The following is a 20171-nucleotide window of genomic DNA, read 5'->3' on the forward strand; positions in this document are numbered from 1 at the left end:
CACTGGAGGTATTCTGTCAGATTAACTTGCCTGTGGTTCATGGCACACACAGAGCATTTGATAGCTGTATTGCAGTTACCTTAATTTTATTACAGTAGTACTTAAAATAAAACCCCATGTTTGACTTAGCGTTGTCCAAATCTGCATTAAATTGTTATTTGTTATGGACGCCTTAGATACCAAGCAAGTGCAAGTATACTCCAGTTGATAATTATTTAATGTTTGAAAGCTTTAAAGACTAAGACAACTTGTGTTGCTAAAAGAATGCAGTCAGTAATAGCTGAGTGAGGGGTTTGGAGTATCATTGCCAGCCTTACTTGGCTACTTTGTGCTGATTTGAAACACTGAACAGCAGTATCTTCTTGCAGTTGCTCTCAGTGTTTTGAGAATCAGGACATAGTGTTATTTTAAGTCAGATATCTTCTTTTTCTAGTGTTAGCCTTAGCTAGAAAATTTTACTATTTGGTTCATGTGTAGTAACCACATCATTATAGTAGTTCCTGCCTGCCCTTCTCAGCTGGTGAATTAACCAGCCTACAGGGTGGCTGCACAGGCACTGATCAATAGAAATGAGCTGGGCTAGTAAGGAGGAGCAAGAGAACTTCCTGGTACTGCTGCTAAAGGGCATCCAAATCCATTGTTTGTATTTGAAAAAGGTGTACCTCTGTTATATTGGAAACATTTTCTGTCAGTATTTAGCCAGTCCCTCCCCTGTAATTACTGTCACAATTTGTAGTAACTCCGGGGGCCTGGTAGAACTCTTATTTTCATAGGACTTCAGTTAAGACAATCCCATCCATTATAGCATTCCTTTGAAAAACAAATATGGTGACTCCACTGCCAGAAGCCTAGTTCCAAACTAATGATCTTCCTTCAAGTCTTTTCCTCACTGCACTCAAATTTGTAGTTGAACTTTTTTGTTATGGAGACAGTTGACCTTTAGGGGAGAGGGTTCTTTAGTATCTCCCAACAATTAGATGAGTGAGCATAACTTGGCTTGATGTTGTATAATACTTTTCCACTGAAAGTAATCTAACCTAGACTTATTGCTTTTATTACAAATTTGCTTATTTCTTGGACAGGAAGGGGAAAAAACCCAAGCCACTGTCCTCAAGAAAAGAAAGAAAGATGCACTTGTTTCCAGTTGGTTGGAAATAGTTGATAGCAACAGTCACAACAGCTAGGTCTTTGCTTGGATTATTTAGACAGTAGTGTAGTAACGGGTTAGGAGCTGCTAATCTATGTTTGTCAGAGAGACCAGTCCCTTGTGTGGATCTGAAGTTTTTCCTTTGAAGCGGAAACGAAAAAGCTGACCTAAAATTTATAGCCAGGACTGACCCTGTCTTTGTGGCTTCCTGAGCTATTCTTAATCTCTCTCTGGGATGCTCATTTTGTTTGCCTTAATTTCAGGCAATTACTGGCTTGTTGTACTTAGTCAAAGCAGAGTACATAAGTAGCCATCTCTAGGTGGCTGGCACCTTGAGTTCATATTATTAGCTCTTTGTTTTATGCACAATTTGTTTGGTGGGAAGTTTCCCCATCCTTCTACTTAGTGATATTAGTGCACAGGGAATTGAAGATGATGTGCAGCAGTAAAGATGGTAAGACACAAACAAAACAAGAGAACCAGGTCTCATGCTTTATTCATTCGCTTTTGTTTATTTGCATATCACCCAGGAACACCCAGAAAAAGGAAAACAGCTGCTCCTAAAAGGAAAGACAACAGGAAAAATATATCCCTTCCTATGTAAAAGACTTTTCAGTAAGGTGCTAGCAGAATTTTTCATGCAGTGCACTTGACAAAGTACCGTTCTGTCTCTTCTCACTTTATTTTGGCTCCTCTGTCCAAAATTTGGGATATCATTGCATAAAACCATAGAATAATATTAATATATTAATTTCAAATCTATTACTTACTTGTGTAGCAATAGTACCTTGCTGTGTGGCACTAAAGTCCCAGGCAGAGTGCACTAGAACAAAATGAAAGGGTAGATTGTCTTCTAAAAAAAACCCCAAACCGACCAAACAAACAAAAACCCAACCCAAAACCCAGCAAACCTGATCGTTGCACGGCCTTGAGTTACCTTTGTGCATAAAAAACTTTTTTCTCCTCTCTATTCCTCTTGCCCTTTCACCCACATCCAATTATTTGTTCTAATTGTTCTTATTGAGACCATTAAATTATGGAATGAAATGGAATTCCAAACCTGCATTGAGGGGAAGTAGGGAGCACAAGTTAATAAATACCGTGGATCTGTGCTCCCTGCCTGATACTTCAGTGCTGATACCAAGGAAAGCACAGAATGCCAGACTCATGAAATGCAGAAGGCTGCCAGTTTTGTTAATATGAGTTCAATTATGGTAAAAGATAGGGAACCAGTGACCTTTAGAAGAGTTTGACTTAATGAGACCCTCATGACTGATGTCTATTTTCAGCTGCTTTTAGCTGAACTGAAATTACTGTTTAGCTACAGTAGACAGTACAAAGCCACTTTTCTCACCTTTGTTTGTGAATGATGCTACAAAATAACATTGGGTACTAAATTTGCATGTGACATTTAGCAAGGCTGAGGAAAAATTATTCTATTTGGGTAGGTTGTAGTAGTGTGTGTTTTTCACGTGGTTCTGGGGTTATGTCTACTGCTTAAATGTTTTGGAGAAGAGTCATTATAGTTTGGCTGACGTAGGTGAAGTTATGAAGTGGGAACATCTTTAAGGTGTTCCATGCATAACTGTTCATTCACAAAGACAATCCTGCCCCAGAAAATATTTTTCTCTGTTCTTTCCAACCAGGATATGTGTGTGAAATCCAACCATGTGTATAAAGTAAAAGTTGCAAGTTTCATCAGCTGAGATAGAGGCTGTTTTCGTAGAAATTTATGGGTTTGAACTCATATTCAGCACCTTATTTAGAAACAGGTTATACATAAAAGTTACTGAAGTATCATGATGTGTCTTCCAGTCACTTCTTTTTCTTTTCTTTTTTTTTTTTAATGCATTAAGCAACTATTAGCATACATGGGAAAATACAAGATAAAAATCCCTTTCAGGTCTGTTAGGCTGGAGAAACAGAACATTTTTCAAGCCTTCTCACAATATGGTAAGAGATCTGCATACAGCAGTGTCAAAATGTAAATGTGATTCAATTTGCTTCCTCCTTTCTTTGTCCTTAAATCTAATGATACCAATTTTCAGTTATGGTCAAACTTACTTGTTTGAAGATGGCACAGGCCTATCATAAGTGCCAATTTTTGCTAGAAAATTTAATTTTTATAGGCTATGAAATGTGAGCTGCATGGTAGGACAGTAAATGTAATACAATATATAACAGGCTATTTAATATGTTTTAACCATCTTAAAATCTATTTAAGTCCTCCTGAGACATCCTAGAGCAGGTTTAAAGGGGATCTTTTCCATCAAGCTCTTAGTGATTTAAACTTACTTCCTGTCCATTACAGTTTTAAACTGATAAATAGTATCACAATTTAAATACACATCAGTGTATGGAGACTTGCCTTTTTTTCCAATGGGACAGGTAATAAGCTTTGTGTATGAAAGACCTGAAGCAGCTTTTACTCACTGTGTAGGAAGATGCTGCTTGTACTTACATTCATGGAAGTTGATTAAAACAGTATTTCAAAGGTGAAGTATGGTAGCCAGTTTTAGCACTGTTTGTTCTTTTCCTGAAACAACAACTTTCTTTTTTGACCCCAGGATAGAGAGGGATCACTTGATGCATGAGGTCCAGTGCTTCACAGTCACAGCGAACCATCACAATACTTGGATTCTGAAAGAATTCATAAGAGTATGTCCCTCTGGGTATCACACGCTGGAAAACATTGCTCCATGTTATATAGCAATGATTTTTAGTACAGAGTTCTGCAGCCTTGGAACACAGACATGCCGCATGGATGGCAGGCAGCAGAGAGAATTGCCTCTACATGGGAACTCTTCGGTAGATGTAAACGTTTGTATGATAACAGCAAGATCCTCATTATTTATTGCCTGTGATACAGAGGTATATTAACATGCTTTCTTGCTCCTAATACAGTGCTAGCTACATACAGGAGTTGCATTAGTTGTTTTCACTGGTGGCTCATTATCTTCAGGTGGTGAACCAGTATAGCCAGTCCTTCGCTTCCTTCGTTGTTTCAAGCAGAGGCCTGAGTTGCAACACTTTCATATCATGCTTATTTTCTGCTGGCTTTTTCATTCCCTTTCAATCACTTAAGTCTAAGAGCTTTTACTCTTCTTCCTGTATGGTAATTTGGTTCTCTATCATGTTAGCTGTGCTTTAGGTGCTTGTGTTGACAGTAGACCAAACCTATTTTGTTGTATTATTTTTTTTAAACCGAGGTAGACATTCTAAACAAGTAAACCCTTGATGAACACCACTGCTAGTATTGTTTTCTCCATTGCAGTAATTTGCCATGAGATGTGATACTCATGTGTTGCCATTAACCAAGAAATTTCATCCAAGAAAGACAAGCCAGTGTAACATGATTTACATTTGGAAAGATCTGGGTTGCGTTTTCGTTCTGCCATCTATTTAAGTTCCAGTCACTGATTACTCTTGGCTGCTCTTTCCCCCTAAAACAATTGTTAAAAGATGCTGAAGAGTACTGGGTTCACGTTAACAGGGCTTTTTTGAACACAGGTTCTACATTTCCTCAGCTCTAGGCTGCTATCCCAGAAAATGTCTTACTCATTGAGAATCCTCATGTCTGAACTTGCAATTTTGATATATAACCCCTTTGTTCAGTATTCTGGGATGGAAATATTTAAGCAGCCTTATGTCATTTTAGTAGTGGATGTGGTAATTTTCAGTGCTTTGTCCTTGTTTCCATGAGGTATTCTGTCTCTGTCTTCACAGCATTATTTTTACAGAAAAAATGATGCAAAAAAAAGCTGATTTAATATTTGGTCTGTCTTCCTAATTTCTGCCCTTGTTGACATTAGTTCTTCATTTCTTGTTCTTTATTTCTTGTTGAGAAACCTTTTGTTTGTCTGTGACTTCCCATTTTCCTGGCCTCCTGGCAGTTTTCATTTAACTTCTGCAGCCTGACTACTAAATGCCAGCTCTCCTTGCTGATCAGTCCCTTTTTCCATTCCTTGTAGGTTCTCTGCTTTCTCTTAATATCCTGCTTTGAGGTGCATTCTCATGCAGGTAGGTTTGTAGCCCTTTGCTGTCCCCTTTTTTGCTTTTCTTGGATGGAAAGACTTAGCATTTGATTTAAAGTAAATCCATGCCTTCCATACACTCAGATGTAACTGTGTATGTGCTTCATATATCTTTGAAGGAGATTTTGGGTTATGGCCCAACACAGAAAGATGGGATTGGCCTTGAAATGTAAAGAAAACTGTTAGCTATTTTTCAGTTATGCAGTAAGTGAGGCCTGTAGCCCTAGAAATTTAAGGAAGTTTGAATTGTCTTTGGCAATTATTGTATGTTGTATAGGCTGCTTGCTTCCGGATGGATTTTTTTCCTTTATGTAAAACCATGGGAATTAATTTTCAAAACGGGCATTTAAACCACTTGACTCAGAAATAGATTTTTTTTTTTCCTTTCTTCCTGATGCAAGGTGTGTTTATACAAATTCAGTTGTTAGAAGGTCAGTAATTTTGGAAATGTCCTGAAATTCATTCAAGATTGCACTGAAAGAGATACACATCTGTTTCTGTTTGTGTTGAAGCAAACCTATTTGACAGTTCTTTTGTCCTTTTTTCCAAGTGTTTGGGAAAGCTGTTACTGTGCATTCAAAGGCTACTTTCTGGAGCCACAGTAATCACTTCTGAATCTTCATATTATCAAGGATGAAAAAGATGAATTAATTATACAAGTGCTGGCAGTTTTAGCATACAGTCTGAGGTATTTATGTGTATGTCTGTGTCACTGAAACCACCTTCACAAGGCTACAGGCAGGACTCCGGGTATAAGTCTGTATTTAAGTTCTTGTGAGGTAAGGCAGCATTGTGGATTTAGTGTCTGTCAGCTGCTTGGTGTGTGCTGCACCATGAACACGTTTGTACCATATGGCCAAGCCACAGAATTGCTCAGCTACATATGAAGGCAGTAATCTGTGCAGATGGACATGGCTGAAACACTTGGGTTCAACAACCATCACAGGAACGTCCAAACTCAAGTCTGTCAGTTAGAGGCTTGGCAAAGCTACTGAGGATACTTTTCTGGCTTCTGATATCAAAATGGGACTCAGTATTCTGCCATGTTGAGTTTGATAGTGTTATTCCTAGAGCTAATATAAAATTTAAATGATACATTTATGAATTTCATTTAAATGTAATTGGAACTTCTCGTTGTGGTTTAATGGTGATGTCTAATGCTTGTTTCTTATCCTTGGAGGCAAGGGAGAAAAAACCTCGGAATAGGGATCCCTTCTTTGTCAGTTGTTTTTATTTGGGAATAGCAATTTCTAAGTCCACTTCTCATACATGGCTTAGTGGTCGATAGGTGAGAGCAAGAGAGATTTGTGTCTTTCATTGTTTGTTGGTGAAGGCATTCTTCAGTATATATATGTTGTGAGTTTTTAACGCATGAATAATAGTAAAAGCTTGAAAAGCTTATTCATGGACAGTTGATATCTTGTGTTATTTCTTTTCATGGTTTTCCTTTGCTTCAATGAGATAGTAACCAATTTAGTGTCATTAGTAAGTGTCTAAGCAAGTTCTTAAAAAATGAGTTTTTAACACTATGGTGGGGAGTCTGAGGATTATATCTTTGATTTGACGGCACTTAAGTTGTTTGGTTTACTTTTTAATTTCATCATGGGTCAGTGGGTGTTCCTGTAACATACGGCCATGTATGTTGAAAGTAGATATTTACATCTGGTATGCATTGGAACTTTAAGGTAGAGAGGATGACATTTTGGTCAAGTATGTGTTTTTTGGATGAAGGATAAAGTGAGAATACTTTTGTTTCCTCTTAGATTTGAAACATATCATTCTAGCAATGCCTTTGAAACTCTGCCATCTTTGCCAACCGTAACATTTATGGGATTTTGGACCTAAACTGAATTAGAAAACTGTTTTTAGTGGCAGAGAAAAAGGTTAGTGCATGAAAATAGCTAGGTCTGTTATTGACGCACGTGGTCAGTGGTTTGGCCAAACGTAGGTGGCTCTTTTCCTGTCACTGTTTTCAAGCATATGGCTTTGTTTGTGATGAATATAAAACTCCTTAGAAATAAGTTCTAGTGCAGTTCTTTTGCATGGTGGTCTCTTACTATTTAGTGGTGATTATTTTGGTTTTCCCATTCATTTTCAGTCTTGTAATAAAAAAACCCCAAACCCCCCCCAAAAAAAACAAACTAAAAAACCCAAACCCCCCAAAAAACCCTAAAGACCAAACAAGCTCATGATTCCTGTTGACATCAAAACTAAGAGTTTGAAGAATGTAGTCACCTGTGTATAGCAGTGGCTTCTGTCAGTGACATTTTATAAAAGGATGCATATACTATGGTGTTTATTATTATAGTTAATTCTGGGATTGTTTGCAGTGGGTAGAAACACCTTTTAAATGTGTACACACAATTTGTATCATTAGGACTTCTATGAACAACTCTGATACTGAATTATAACTTCCCTTTTTTTTTTTCCATGTTTCCAATCTTGAAAATAAAGCAGTTTTTCCCAAGGTCACCATCACATTTGCCATGTCTTTCCCTATTGTATAGAAGAGAACTTGAAATGAACCTAGTGTTTTGTTTTCCTCTTCACGTGTAGTGTATAAGATGCTACCTAAGAGCTTGGGGAATAGTGAATTTTCTAGCTCCTGCTGCAGAGAGAGCTTCAGGACACAACAGGTTCTGTTTAACTTAAACAGTGTAACCCTATTTATAGCTTTAAAAAAAGCCTGGGTGATAGAGCTGTAAATTGTGCAGATTGTGGATTGTGTAGATTGTCTGGTGTTTTCAGTGCAGAAAATTCTAGTGAATCTTGTTTTAGCAGCTCTCAGATGTGAGAGCTGGTTTCATTCAGCTGAGAGCAAAGTACATTTGGTTCTGCTATGCTGAGAACTGCCGTAAGAATTCACCAAGCACTTTGTCCATTCCACTGTTGTCATGTGTTGGAAAAAAAAAAAAAGTAAAACTGTTTAGTTTCTCCATATTTGGGGAAAATGATTTATAGAATTATCCAGTTTATAGAGTAACCATGCAGGAATAAATAATCCAAGAGAGAACCTGTAGAGTTACTTAATACAATTGTCAGTCCTCATAGAAGTGCATCCTGGTCCCACAGGCCAAACACAGGGGTGATCGCTCTGTGGCACAAGTGAGGCTACTTCTGTGATCACATCTTACAGATTTTTAAGACCTTCATTTGTTTACTTCATTAAGAAAAAAATAAATTATACTATTGCAACCTAGAGCTTATTGTAATATCTTCCTACAGTATAACCTAACCATATCACTCACAGGTTATTAAAAAATTCCTTTTCTAATGTAAGCTAGGTCTTTTGAATTGTATTATCAAGCCAGGGCTGTTCGTAAGCATGCTTGGTAAAAGGCTGTCACTAAGCAAGAAGTGCTATGCATGTATTTGTAAGTCTCATTGCAAGAGAATGTTAAGTAAGGTGGATATAAGCATTGCACCCTCATCTGTTTTAAAAAAATAATTGCATTTGCATGAGTTTAAGGGACATGCAAAACACCTGTCCTGACAGTGAGCTGTGTAATGTGTTTTGTTTGGGGTTTGACAGCAGTAATTGTCACAGTTAAGAAATGCTCTTTCTTGAGAGATCTCCTATTTAAACATACTACCTGATAACCATTCCTCATCAAAAAGATTTGAAATAAAAAGATAATGGAGATGATTAGTATCAGCTGTGAACACAGATTGGTAGCAAGGTGTCTTAAGCAGCACAGCTAACTAATGACCTTTGTTTTCAATTGACGTGAGGTGGTTTTTTTTGTGGTCTTGCTAGTAAAATAGTTGTATTAGTAACTCTCAATGTGTCCTGTTTTGATTGTAGAAGTTGGTGACCTGAGGGAGCTGCAGACACTGGACATTTCAACCAACCGTTTGATAACGTTACCTGAAAGGCTGCACATGTGCCTTTCGCTGCAGTACTTGACTGCAGACCGAAACCACCTGTGGTATGTGCCCCGCCACCTGTGCCAACTACCAAGCCTCAATGAGCTCTCCATGGCTGGAAACCGCCTTGCATTTTTGCCACTTGGTGAGTCACCGCAGACATTGGGCTGGGGGTGGGAGAGAGAAGACATAGGAAAACAAACTTGCTGTCTTCAAAAGGGGAAATAACCCCCCAAACCAGCAATAAAAAAAATGCAACAGGTTGTTTTCTTTGGTGGTCCCTACAAACTGTGTTTCTGGAGTTGTCACAGCAACAATATGGTCAGAAATTAAGTCAGTAAACCAAAAAGCAGGCTACGGTTTCATGTCTGTTTTAAAGTAATAGGTCCGCTATCAAATCGGCTTTATTTATAGCTAACTGAGGGGAAAAAAAGTTTAAATGATGTTGTGTTTAAATACAGTACTATGTAATCTGAGTTCCACTAGTTTCGGTAATGATCTGTTTCTGTTTGCTAGATCTGATGATTTAACTAAGATTCTTCAGCTAGGGTTTAAAACCTGCTGTGGAATCCCAGCAATTCCACAAAAGTTATGTCTCATCATTGGGAATATTGATACTGCATATAATCCAGATTTAGTTTGTGGTGTGTGTAGGCACCCATCAAGACTTCCACTTAGTCGCCCAGGAAAGAATTTATCTGCCTTTATCTCAGCCCTGTCAGAGTCTGGAAGTGAGGAAGCAGGTCTTCAAGAATAGGAGGTGCAGTCAGTATGTGGTAGTTTGTTGTGGGAAGCAGTTGTGGTGTTGATATCTGCGGACTGTATATCCTGTTGGTGAAAAGCAAGTTCTCTTCCCTGCCTTTGTTACCTTTCAGCCCTGCCAAGAGATAATCTCTGCTGAAATAGGCACGCAAACCTATCATGTCAATAGTCACGCAGATCTATCATGTCAGTTGAATTGCCACTAACAATTTTTCTAGAGTACAGAGTTTGATGTTTATTAGGTGCAGATGAAGTTCTGATAATCACATTGAAAAGAAGCTGAAAATGGAGGTGGCTAAAAATGAGATAATTTCTGAATTAATTACATTTTATAGGTTTAACTTAAGTTTTTCAGTACTAGCAATTTAGTCTTTAAAGAAGTTTATCGTCTTTCTGATTTTCTTAGTTTATGTTGCTGGACAGTAAGTGCAAATCATGCCTCCAGACACAGTCTTTTAGTTATGTCCCTACATATGTCATTATATAAATGAGAAGACAAGTTTTCCAGGATGCATCATCCAGAACCCACCATACTAATGAAAAAACCCCATAGTAAATTCTCTGATTTTGAACTCCATTTCATGAGACAGGAAGTGGAATATTTTTAATTTTGTGAAGATAAGATGCTGTTCAGTTGGATGAAATGTGTAATATAAAAGGGTAAAAGTTTTTGCTACTTTTGTGCTAGTAGCTTATCTGTGAGCAAGCCATGACCTGGATGAGCCGTAGATCTGCTGAAGTGTTTTAAGTTCAAAAGGAGGAAATAAATCTCTAATATAATGACACACCTTCTTTTTTTCTTTATTTTTAGCCTCAAGTTCAAAACATTCAAAAGGAGCATTTTAAAGTAATGGGAAACATCAAAGTCTGTCAATTGACCTTGTTCGGTAGTTCTTAATAGTGACTCACTGGTGAACATTTGGAGATAATTTGCTATCTCTGGATATGAAACTGAATCATAAATCCTAGAGTTCAGAGGAAAAGCAGCCCAGTATAAATGTAAATGTTTAATCCTTCCTCTGAAGAATCAGAAGGCTTCAGAATGGTCAAGATATGATGAAATGAAGTAGAGGAGAAAGTTAGTGCATTGAAAAGCAAAAAGATTAAATCTATCTTAAGCTGTATAGGAAAATATTTTTCTTGGAGTATTAGCGTAGTTAACGCATGATTGTAGCATTATTTCTGCTAGCTGCACGTGTTGACTAATGTGGTTTTTGTGTGTACTTGTACATTCAACTTCACTTTACTAGTTAATGACTGAGTCAGGACATTAAATAACAGTGAAAGATACTGTAGAAATACCTGCAAGCAATACTGAAGCAAGAAATGTCAAATTTTCAGTTAGGGAGTTAAGCTGAAAAGCAGACATTTTATTCATCTCCTGACAGAGTGTGCAGGGTTTTTTTCCCCTCTCCCTCCCCTCTCCCCTCTCCCTCCTCTCCCTCCTCTCCCCTCTCCCTCCTCTCCCCTCTCCCTCCTCTCCCCTCTCCCTCCTCTCCCCTCTCCCTCCTCTCCCCTCTCCCTCCTCTCCCCCCCTCTCCCCCCCTCTCCCCCCCTCTCCCCCCCCTCTCCCCCCCCTCTCCCCCCCCTCTCCCCCCCCCTCTCCCCCCCCTCTCCCCCCCCTCTCCCCCCCCTCTCCCCCCCCTCTCCCCCCCCTCTCCCCCCCCCTCTCCCCCCCCTCTCCCCGCTCCTCCCCCCCCCCCCTCTCCCCCCCCCCTCTCCTCTCTCTCTTTTAAACACATCTATATTAGAAGAAATGTGTTTGGAACATATTGCTTAATGCTTTTTAAAAGTGCGATTTATTTATTTCATATGGTGGTTGAAATTTATTATGCCAAGGAATCCGTTCCTCAGCTAAATGTGTCCCTTAATGCTGCCAGTAGAGTCTCTTGTTAAGTGTAATGGAAATCTGCATTATCCTGGTCCTAGATGGATAGGTGTAAGATTAATTGCAGCAATAGCACAGTGCTTTCACAGCACTGCTGCATAGGTACTTCATAGGATTTTGTCCTGGACATTCTTTTAAGTTTGTGGGCATGTGTGTCTTGAATGGAAAAAGAAGTATGACACCAGTGATCAATTTTACAAAATACAATAATAATACCTGATGCCACTTGCTGACTTTCAGAACGGGTACATGAACAAGCAGATGGGTGAGCAATAATGAATTAGTTATTTGTTCTGCAGAATATATTTAACTCTTTAATATGCCAGCATTAAAAACAAATAAATACTATCTCTTAGGTGTTGAATATTCCAGTATTCAAATAAACAAGGCTCTGTGGATCTGAGCCTTTGGACCTTCCCAATCAATTTATTTTTTAAAAGCTCCCAAATTGTGTAAGTTGAAAAGGAAACTGCTTCCTGGACAGCCCTGTTATTGTCAGTGTAGCTTTTGTGTTGCCCTAATAAATGATCTTAGGAATGCTGTTCTTCAGTGGAACTACTGATAATTTTGTATCAGTCTGCTTATAATGTGATTTATCCTTTGATTGAAATTTAACTTTAAAATGTTACTACTAGCAAATATTCCAGTGTCTGAAAACTACATTGCAAGCAGAAATTTCAATCTGATGACATTGCAAAAATAAAAATGATTTATGTAGTAAAGTACAAGTATAATTAAGATAGGCCATAAATTCTCAAGTGTGCCAGCAGTACAGGGGATGTTATGACAGCACATAGTCAGTGTTACATCACTTTATTGATGGTTTATGTGCACTTTTTTGTTAAGAAAAGGGGCTAATAATTATCAGTACACAGTAAACAAAGGTCTTATTCTACCTCAGTATATGCTGGTTTTGTGTCCTTGCCCTCACAGTATGGTTAAAAGAGCATCAGGGCAGACACACAAGAGCTTTTGTTCCATCTCCAGCCATGTGGAATGCATATGCCAGGGCCCTGAGGTTAAGGGGAAAAAAAAAAAAAAAAGGGAGAAAGAGAGTAAAGGGAGGAAAAAAAAATAGAATTGGAGTTTGTTCAGGACTCATTGCATTTGGTCATTTCTGGGAGAAAGGTCTTTGATCTAGGAGCCTGGAAGAAGGAAAGTGGAAATGTTTTAGACACAGTACAATGCTTGCAAAAGCCACATGAAAACCTTCTTTGTAGCTTTAGCCTTTTCATAGATGGGCAGCATCCTTATTTTACAAAGGTCTTCAGAAGCATGGGGGATTTTGAGAACTTTTTAACAATATTTGTTGACTGATACAAAAATTAATGTGGATGGGATTACAAAGAGCTTTTTAAAGTGATGATTTATTTAAATTTAAACTTTATAGAGAGTGTTTGAAACTGGAAAAAAATCTTTTGGGGACTGAAAAATACTTGGTTATTAAATGCAAAGAAACTATATCGAAGGAACATTTCTAGTTACAGGCTATTTGGCTTTGGGAATTGAATTTCTCCTACTGAGATATTTTGTCTAACATCCAAAAATTTACTTTAATTACCTAGGAAATGCAGTCAACTCAGAACTTAGAATCTAAACATAGCATAAGATAAAGACAGAGGGAAGAGATGAGATGCAGCCGAACTCCCCCCTCAGCGCATATGAAAAGAACAGCTTTAGAGCTTTTTTTTGACTTGCTTGATTTTCAGTCCATTTGCATACATCTGTGTAGAAATGAGCAAGATGAGCCTCTTTAAAAAAATTTCTTCCATTCTCTAAATTAATATGTTAAACAGCAGCACATTCAGGCTATCCCAGAAACCCAAAGTTTTCTAAAGGCTTCTGCAACATGAGGTGATGTCCTCTAAGCCTTAGGTGTACCACACACATGCTATCTGCTTTAAATTTCATTGGCTGATTCTTTTCCAGCCTTACAATACTTTATGGTGTTACAGTGCCTCAGTCTTGCAGTGGTTTTATTCATTGTAGGATAACAGTGTTTTTGTTTCATCTAAAAATATCCCAGAATTTTACTAAACTATTTTCAGCCCTGCAATATTGAGCCAAAATAAATCAGCTTTTTGAGGTGTTAGCACATAACAATGCAGAGCAGCATCTAGCAGCAGTGCCCATCAGTCAGCAGAGATATTTGGACTTGTTTCTGGTGGCAGGACGGTATATGGATGCAGCTCTGTGAACTAGAATGTCTTCAGGACAGGGTCAGAGAAGCCTGTGATGGTTCAATGTGGCCCCTGATGTACAGTTTGAACAAAGCCCAAATCATGGCCCTGAAACCTCCATAGACTGTTGCAGGGCAAGGATTTCTATTAAAAGAATAATACCCAAAGCTCAGGTTTTCTATGTTAACATTTTTATTTCAGAAAAAGGAATCTATTTGTTTTCTGTTTATATCATCACTTATTCTTTATATGAAAGATTAGATAATGTGACACCCTCTGAAGCTCCTCTTCAGCATGAGCTTTTAATGTTTCTGATGCTTACAGCTGCTACTCAAGTGGGTGACAGCTGAAGACATTCAGTATATTTTAAGATGGGCAAACATTTGGGAGGGGATCACTCAAAATATCATTTGCTTTGACTGCACTAAGTGGTGTCCAGAGTTCTTCTGTGCAATAAAGCTTTACTCAGTAATAAAGCAAGAATTATACTGCCTGTTGTCATAGTGGGGAATGATAAGAGATCATTCTTCCAAATAGAATTTATGAATAGAAATATCATGGAAATGGTTACTTTTATTCTGCTCTTGGCCACAATTGCAAAAGGGACAGAAGCTATGTGAATTCCTTTGGTTATCCTAACCAAGGGTAACTGACAGCTGATAAATATGGGAAGTCAGAATTAGTCAATATTAGTATTGTCTTGCAATGTGACTGATTCAGCCAAATGCTTGTTTATCTTGCTTAGTTTCTATACTCATGAAATTTTAAGAAGTTGGGAAGGCAAATAGATATTATTTTGTATTACTCTTTTTTTTTCATAATGCAGTATATGTGGGTTGCAGCTCTCCCCTCCCAGGCAGAGTCTTTGAGACATTGCTCGCTTGATCTGTAAAACACACACATCTCTTTCCCTAATCCAGTATCTTGAGTGGCATAGGGAGCTGCAGGTGGAATGGGCTACCCAGATTATCCTATGTGGCATGTTTCTTTCCAGTTCAAAACTCTTTTTAGGCTGTTCTTTTTAACTCACTGTTTGCTCTGTCTTTCTGTATTTCTCACATTTAGTGTGTTTTTCACTTCTACTGATAGACAATTTTAGTCCTTACTAGATCTTGCTAATAAGCCAAATTCTTGTTTCCAAGAATTCTTCCTGGAAGCCTAAAATTTCCCTTTCAATTTTTCCCACTTGAATTTTGGGAACAAAATAAAATTATTCCTTATCTTTATGGTCCTATCTGTGGAGGTATGTACATACCTATTTCTATTCCAGGAAGGTATTGCTTAAATATGCTGTACTTGGTCCTTTTGACTGCCAGCCATAAATATTTTAACATACATCATTTAAAAAGCACGCCTTCAGATGTATTGATCCTTTACTTGTAGCCACAGCTTTTGTTGTATAATATCCTGCAGTTTAATGCTTGTATATTTTCTTGTGTGCTGTAATTTGCACCATCACGGAGACTTGTTTCGAGTGATTACTATTTGTATTTGATTATGGCTAACATATTTAGACAAGTATCTCTTCTTGGAGAAAACAAAGAGTGAGACAGGCCAGATTCTTCTACATCCTTACCACTTTACCAAAGATAGTGGAGCTGTGATTTCAGTGATGTGAGGCCAGTTAGTGAAAACAGATTTGACCTTACGAGCTTGAAGTATGGGCTGTGGAACTGAAATCGATTGTCCCTTTGCTTCCTCAAACTGACTTCAGAGTTTGTCAATGTTTGGATTTAATTATTTACAATGAAATTTTCAGGGTTACTGAAAAGGAGTTTTGGGTTGGGGTAGTTATTTTAAATGCTATTTTCTAACCAGCTTTTTGGCTCAGCCATAATAAAACTGTTGGCTGAAATTTTGCAACCAAGAACTACTAATTTATGTTTGCTTGCATTGAGTCAGATTATCTTACTTATAATTAAAGAGAATTGCCTTGCTTATAATTGTCACTATGCCATCCCTTCTCCTCCTGGCATTTCTTGTTTTCTAAACCCAGATTTAGGTCGTTCTCGGGAGCTGCAGTATGTCTACGTGGATAACAACATTCATCTGAAAGGTCTCCCATCTTATCTGTATAATAAAGTCATCGGTTGCAGTGGGTAGGTATGAATTAATTCGGCTGTCGCACATACTTGTTCCTCGTAACGTTTCTCATAAATATCTTCCTGTGTGATACAACTGATTATTTTTGTATGTCTGTGATTGATTCAGAACTGATGTTAGTTTTAGGAGATTATTGCAGCTCCCAGTTCTGTTTTATTTTTGCAATAAATCTTCTGTATTAATTGCTGACTTACTTACGATATTTTAGTATTAAACTGTAACAGGCAGTACAGTTATCCTGAAGCAATTTGTAATGATAATGAAAGGCTTAAAGCTGAATCCTAGCTATGTTTAAGGGTTGGCCAAAAATTCAGGCTTCAGAGAATTTCCAGAACTAAAGAATGAACAAAATGTTTTTTACATGTGTAGCAGCATCTATGTGTTTCATAAATTCTCACAGTGAATTATGGGCCGTATCTTGGAATATCACATACAGCCCCTTCACTTATTTTACATCTTAGTGTCAGATTCTTGTAGGTCTTGGAACTACTGACTAAAATAAGAACTTCTTTTAGGAATTAGGGATTGACAGGTATATTTTTACATGTGGATTTTAAAAATATCCTAGGCTGTCTCATGTTTGTGGTTAGGATCTGAGAAAAGAGCGGTCTGTCTAGGACACTAGCTTAATTCTTTCTGCACTGACACTAGCATAAATTAGGATCAGTACCACTGATGAATGGAGCTTTACTGGTGTAAAACTGATCAGAAGAGGATTGTCCCCATTACCATCTAATTATAAATTTCTGGTATGCTCGCTTTCAGCAAATCTCGCATTAAATATAAATTTCCTCTCTGCAGCCTGCACTCTCCTGCAATATGTGAGCTGCTGAGTCTTGGCATTTTAAGGTTTTTTGATATTTCTGTGTCAGCTGGTTGTGTGATATTTAAATACTTGCAGTTGGATTATAATTTTGCTGAACTGTGTGCAGCCTCCAAATTCTATTAATTTTATTTTTCACAAAAAAAAAGAATTCTAGTCCTTGTTCTTTCAGAACTGGCTGTAAATGGAATGACAGACATTAAATTGACAGTAATGGTAGTAGAACTGTATTGTTTGTGACTGAAAACACTAGTGATAGTGCAGGAAATACTCCAACAAGTTTGGTCCAGCTCACCTACCTATTTCAGGTCATTTTGAACGACTGTGTCTTTATTTCTTTGGTAATGGTAATTTCTTACTCACTTGAAAAAAATTATCTTTGCATTGACCTTTTGTCAAGATATTAACAATTCTTTTTGCTGTCATTACATGTACACTGCTGGTGACGCTAGCCACTAGTATTTCTGGTGGAGAGTACTGTAAATCTGATATAGGAGAGATGAAAAAGGTTGCAGGTGTTGCAATGAAATTAATTTTTCTAATGCTTCTGTGGAATAAAATTAAAAATGCCCCTTAATAATAAAGAATAAACTGAATTATTTTTAGTAAGCAAAATAACACTTGTATACCAAACAGTATTTGTCTTTATGTTGTGAAACCATCTTGAAACATCAAAGATAATTTTTAAGGAAACTTTTCAACACGGGAAGAGCACTTTATATATTTTATTAAGAAACCAAAGGGTTTATTTCGTCATGTGCTGAGTGACGAAAATTATGTAGTTATAGTTATGTGAAGAATTCCTCTGTTCCTTCCAAGAAAGCATTAGTGACCAGTGCAAGGTTTTCATGGATGAGGAGAGAGCTGAAGATCCAGGCTTTAGTGCTCAGTCTGGTCATTCACTGGAGAATAAAATACGGCATGCTGCTGTTACTAACATAAAGCTAAATTTCTGAAAATAGAATATAAATTGCATTGTGTAATTAATGAATCTCTGTCTGGGAATTCTGCAGTCAGACTGACTGAAAAATTCTTTTATATAAGAGGTGATGATCTCATCACTCAGAATAAATTTCGATCTTATTTTTTGCAGATTGGATTTCAGAGTCTCCAGCTAGGTATCTGTCAGTCTTGTTGAAGGCAGCCAATAGGTGGTCACAGCTTTTTTTTTTTTTTTTTTTTTTCCCCCATTACTTATTCACCAGGGTTCTTCTGCAGCTCCACTTGTTCTAGCTAGTTAGCTCATCCACTATTCCACTTTTTAACCCCCATGGATTTTGTGTAGGTTTTCTTTAATGCTTTGTTCTTGCACCCAGTATTACTCATAGGTTGAGGTTCATTCCCTTCATCCATTTTGATTTAAGGGTGTATATCTCTTAGATTACTCCTCTTGATGGCCTGTGTTGCTTGTTAACTTTGGTTTTCAGTGTTGTGGTCTGACATTAATAGACTCACCCTTTACATAAAGTAGACCACATGGCTCAGCTCTGAACTGGAGCAACTGCAGTGAGTTCATGGATGTGTCTCTTAGCTAGGCTGCTAAGGGGTTTATAGCTCGAAAATACATCATTATAGATTTATCTGTTATGGTAGCTAATGCATTGGGTATGGATTGCCTGGGAATGGATTGTTGGAATATTTGATCTCTGCTTTCCAATAATAAATATTAATCCCATTAACGGTTTGTGGGAAAGTATTAAACAAGGGGTTTATTGACTTAATGTTTGATGCTGCTCTTCTTTTCCTGTTTCTCTGGGCTGTTTTTCCTTTAATCGGAAGAGATGAGATTCTTTGTTATCAGAGAAGTACTATGAGATTTCTTTCACATCAAATAAGGTTGAATGTAGTTACCTCAGTTTTAGGTCCAATATCTGGGAAGGCTGACAAATTTGTGTTTCTGTTCCATTTGTTAGGACTGGCCCTAACAAGTTGCTCTTGGCTTCAAATTTAATTTGTCATAAACAATTCCAATTCCCCTGTTGACTTCCCCAACCTCTTAGTAGAATTTTCCTATGCATGTCTCTTTGGTATGATAGCTTGCAACAGGGATCATGTAAAGAGTTATTATTTTTACAAAAGCTAAGTTTCTCTCCTTGGATCCTAATAACCTTCCTCTTCCTTATATGATTTATAAAGGACAAAGCTAGCAGATTTATGACGGTATCTTTGCACTACAACTTAGGCTGTTCTTTTTTGTTTTGTTTTTGTTCTTTTTCCTCTTCACTTAATCCTCTGCACCCTCCAAGGGAGCTCTGTGGATGGGGAAGGGTATATTAAAGAATCACCCATGTACTATAGTTGAGAAATCCTTTACTATTCTCAACTGGTTGATCTAAAACACGTGAAGCCAACTGTTGGGTATGAAACTGCTCCCCTTGGTGAAATATTTAATAATGATGGCATTCAGGGGCTAAAAAGATTATCGTGTTGGCAAAGTCAGGGACACACAGTGCACTTGGTTCACCTCCTTGGGATTGTGTTTTCTTTTTCTCCAGCTTTTGAAAGTTATCTCATAAGTAGAGACGTCCAGATATCCCATGGCTAGCACATTAGAGAAGGTGGGAATCTACAGAAAATGTGTTAGCACAGTCATAAAATAGTTTGGGTTGAAAGGGACCTTTAAGGGTCGTCTAGTCCAACTCCAGCATATATTTCACTCTGCAAGGAACCGTTGAAGGGTGCTGCACTGAAGAACAGTATCAGGCATACTTTGGGTTGGTCATCTGGCTTTCCCCTTGTGACGGTTTTAAGACTGTCTTTTTAATTTTTCTTCACCAAGTTCGAGCAGAGAAAGTGAAAGAATGTAAATAAATCACTATTGGGTGTAAGAAAGCAAAATAATGATTATTCTAAACATTTCCATTGGAGAGACAGAAATGTTTAAGAACCTCTACTCAAATCAAGGTTGGGGAGTTGAGCAGTCTTGGCTTGCTCAGCTTCTGTCTGCCTGCTTCTTCTTTTCTGGCTGAAGATAACATGCTGACCTTGACAAGATAAGTCTAACAGCCTCTCTGCTTCTTGACTCTCTGCCTTCTGCCAAGGGGATCTACGGGGAGTCCTTCTGGCTGGGGGGGAGGCCCCTTGGGGAAACGTTGCTTGAGGGAAGCAAAGGGGGCTTGGTTGTACTTTTGTGTTGATTGTACATATTTGTAAATGTTGTGAATAGTGTATATTTGTACATATTAATTGCATTTCATCATAGATTATAGTTTTGCTTGTAAATACAGCTTTCATTTGCTTCCAGACTGAGCTAGCCTGGTTATTGTCAGTGTGGGACGGGGATTTCAGCTCTCACACTGTTACAATTCATATTTTGGTGCCCAACATGGGGCAATTGCTTGTATGATTTAGTTCTGCTCAGACCCCT

The 20171-nt window shown here is 37.9% G+C and overlaps 1 protein-coding gene across 3 annotated transcripts in view; it reads left to right on the forward strand.

Moving 5' to 3' along the window:
• The window catches only part of LRRC28 (leucine rich repeat containing 28), a 52332-nt gene that overhangs the window by 22060 nt on the left and 10101 nt on the right, over positions 1 to 20171 (forward strand). For all 3 annotated transcript variants that reach the window (XR_008489255.1, XR_008489256.1, XM_054387855.1), the window contains exons 6-7: positions 8987 to 9193; positions 15875 to 15977. Coding sequence is in view for 1 of the 3 variants with exons in the window: in XM_054387855.1 (XP_054243830.1) it covers positions 8987 to 9193; positions 15875 to 15977 (310 nt within the window). In the remaining 2 variants the exon portion in view is untranslated. The remainder of the gene's footprint in view (positions 1 to 8986; positions 9194 to 15874; positions 15978 to 20171) is intronic.

Source organism: Indicator indicator, chromosome 16 (assembly GCF_027791375.1).
Source record: "Indicator indicator isolate 239-I01 chromosome 16, UM_Iind_1.1, whole genome shotgun sequence".
In the NCBI taxonomy this organism is placed as follows: Eukaryota; Metazoa; Chordata; class Aves; order Piciformes; family Indicatoridae; genus Indicator; species Indicator indicator.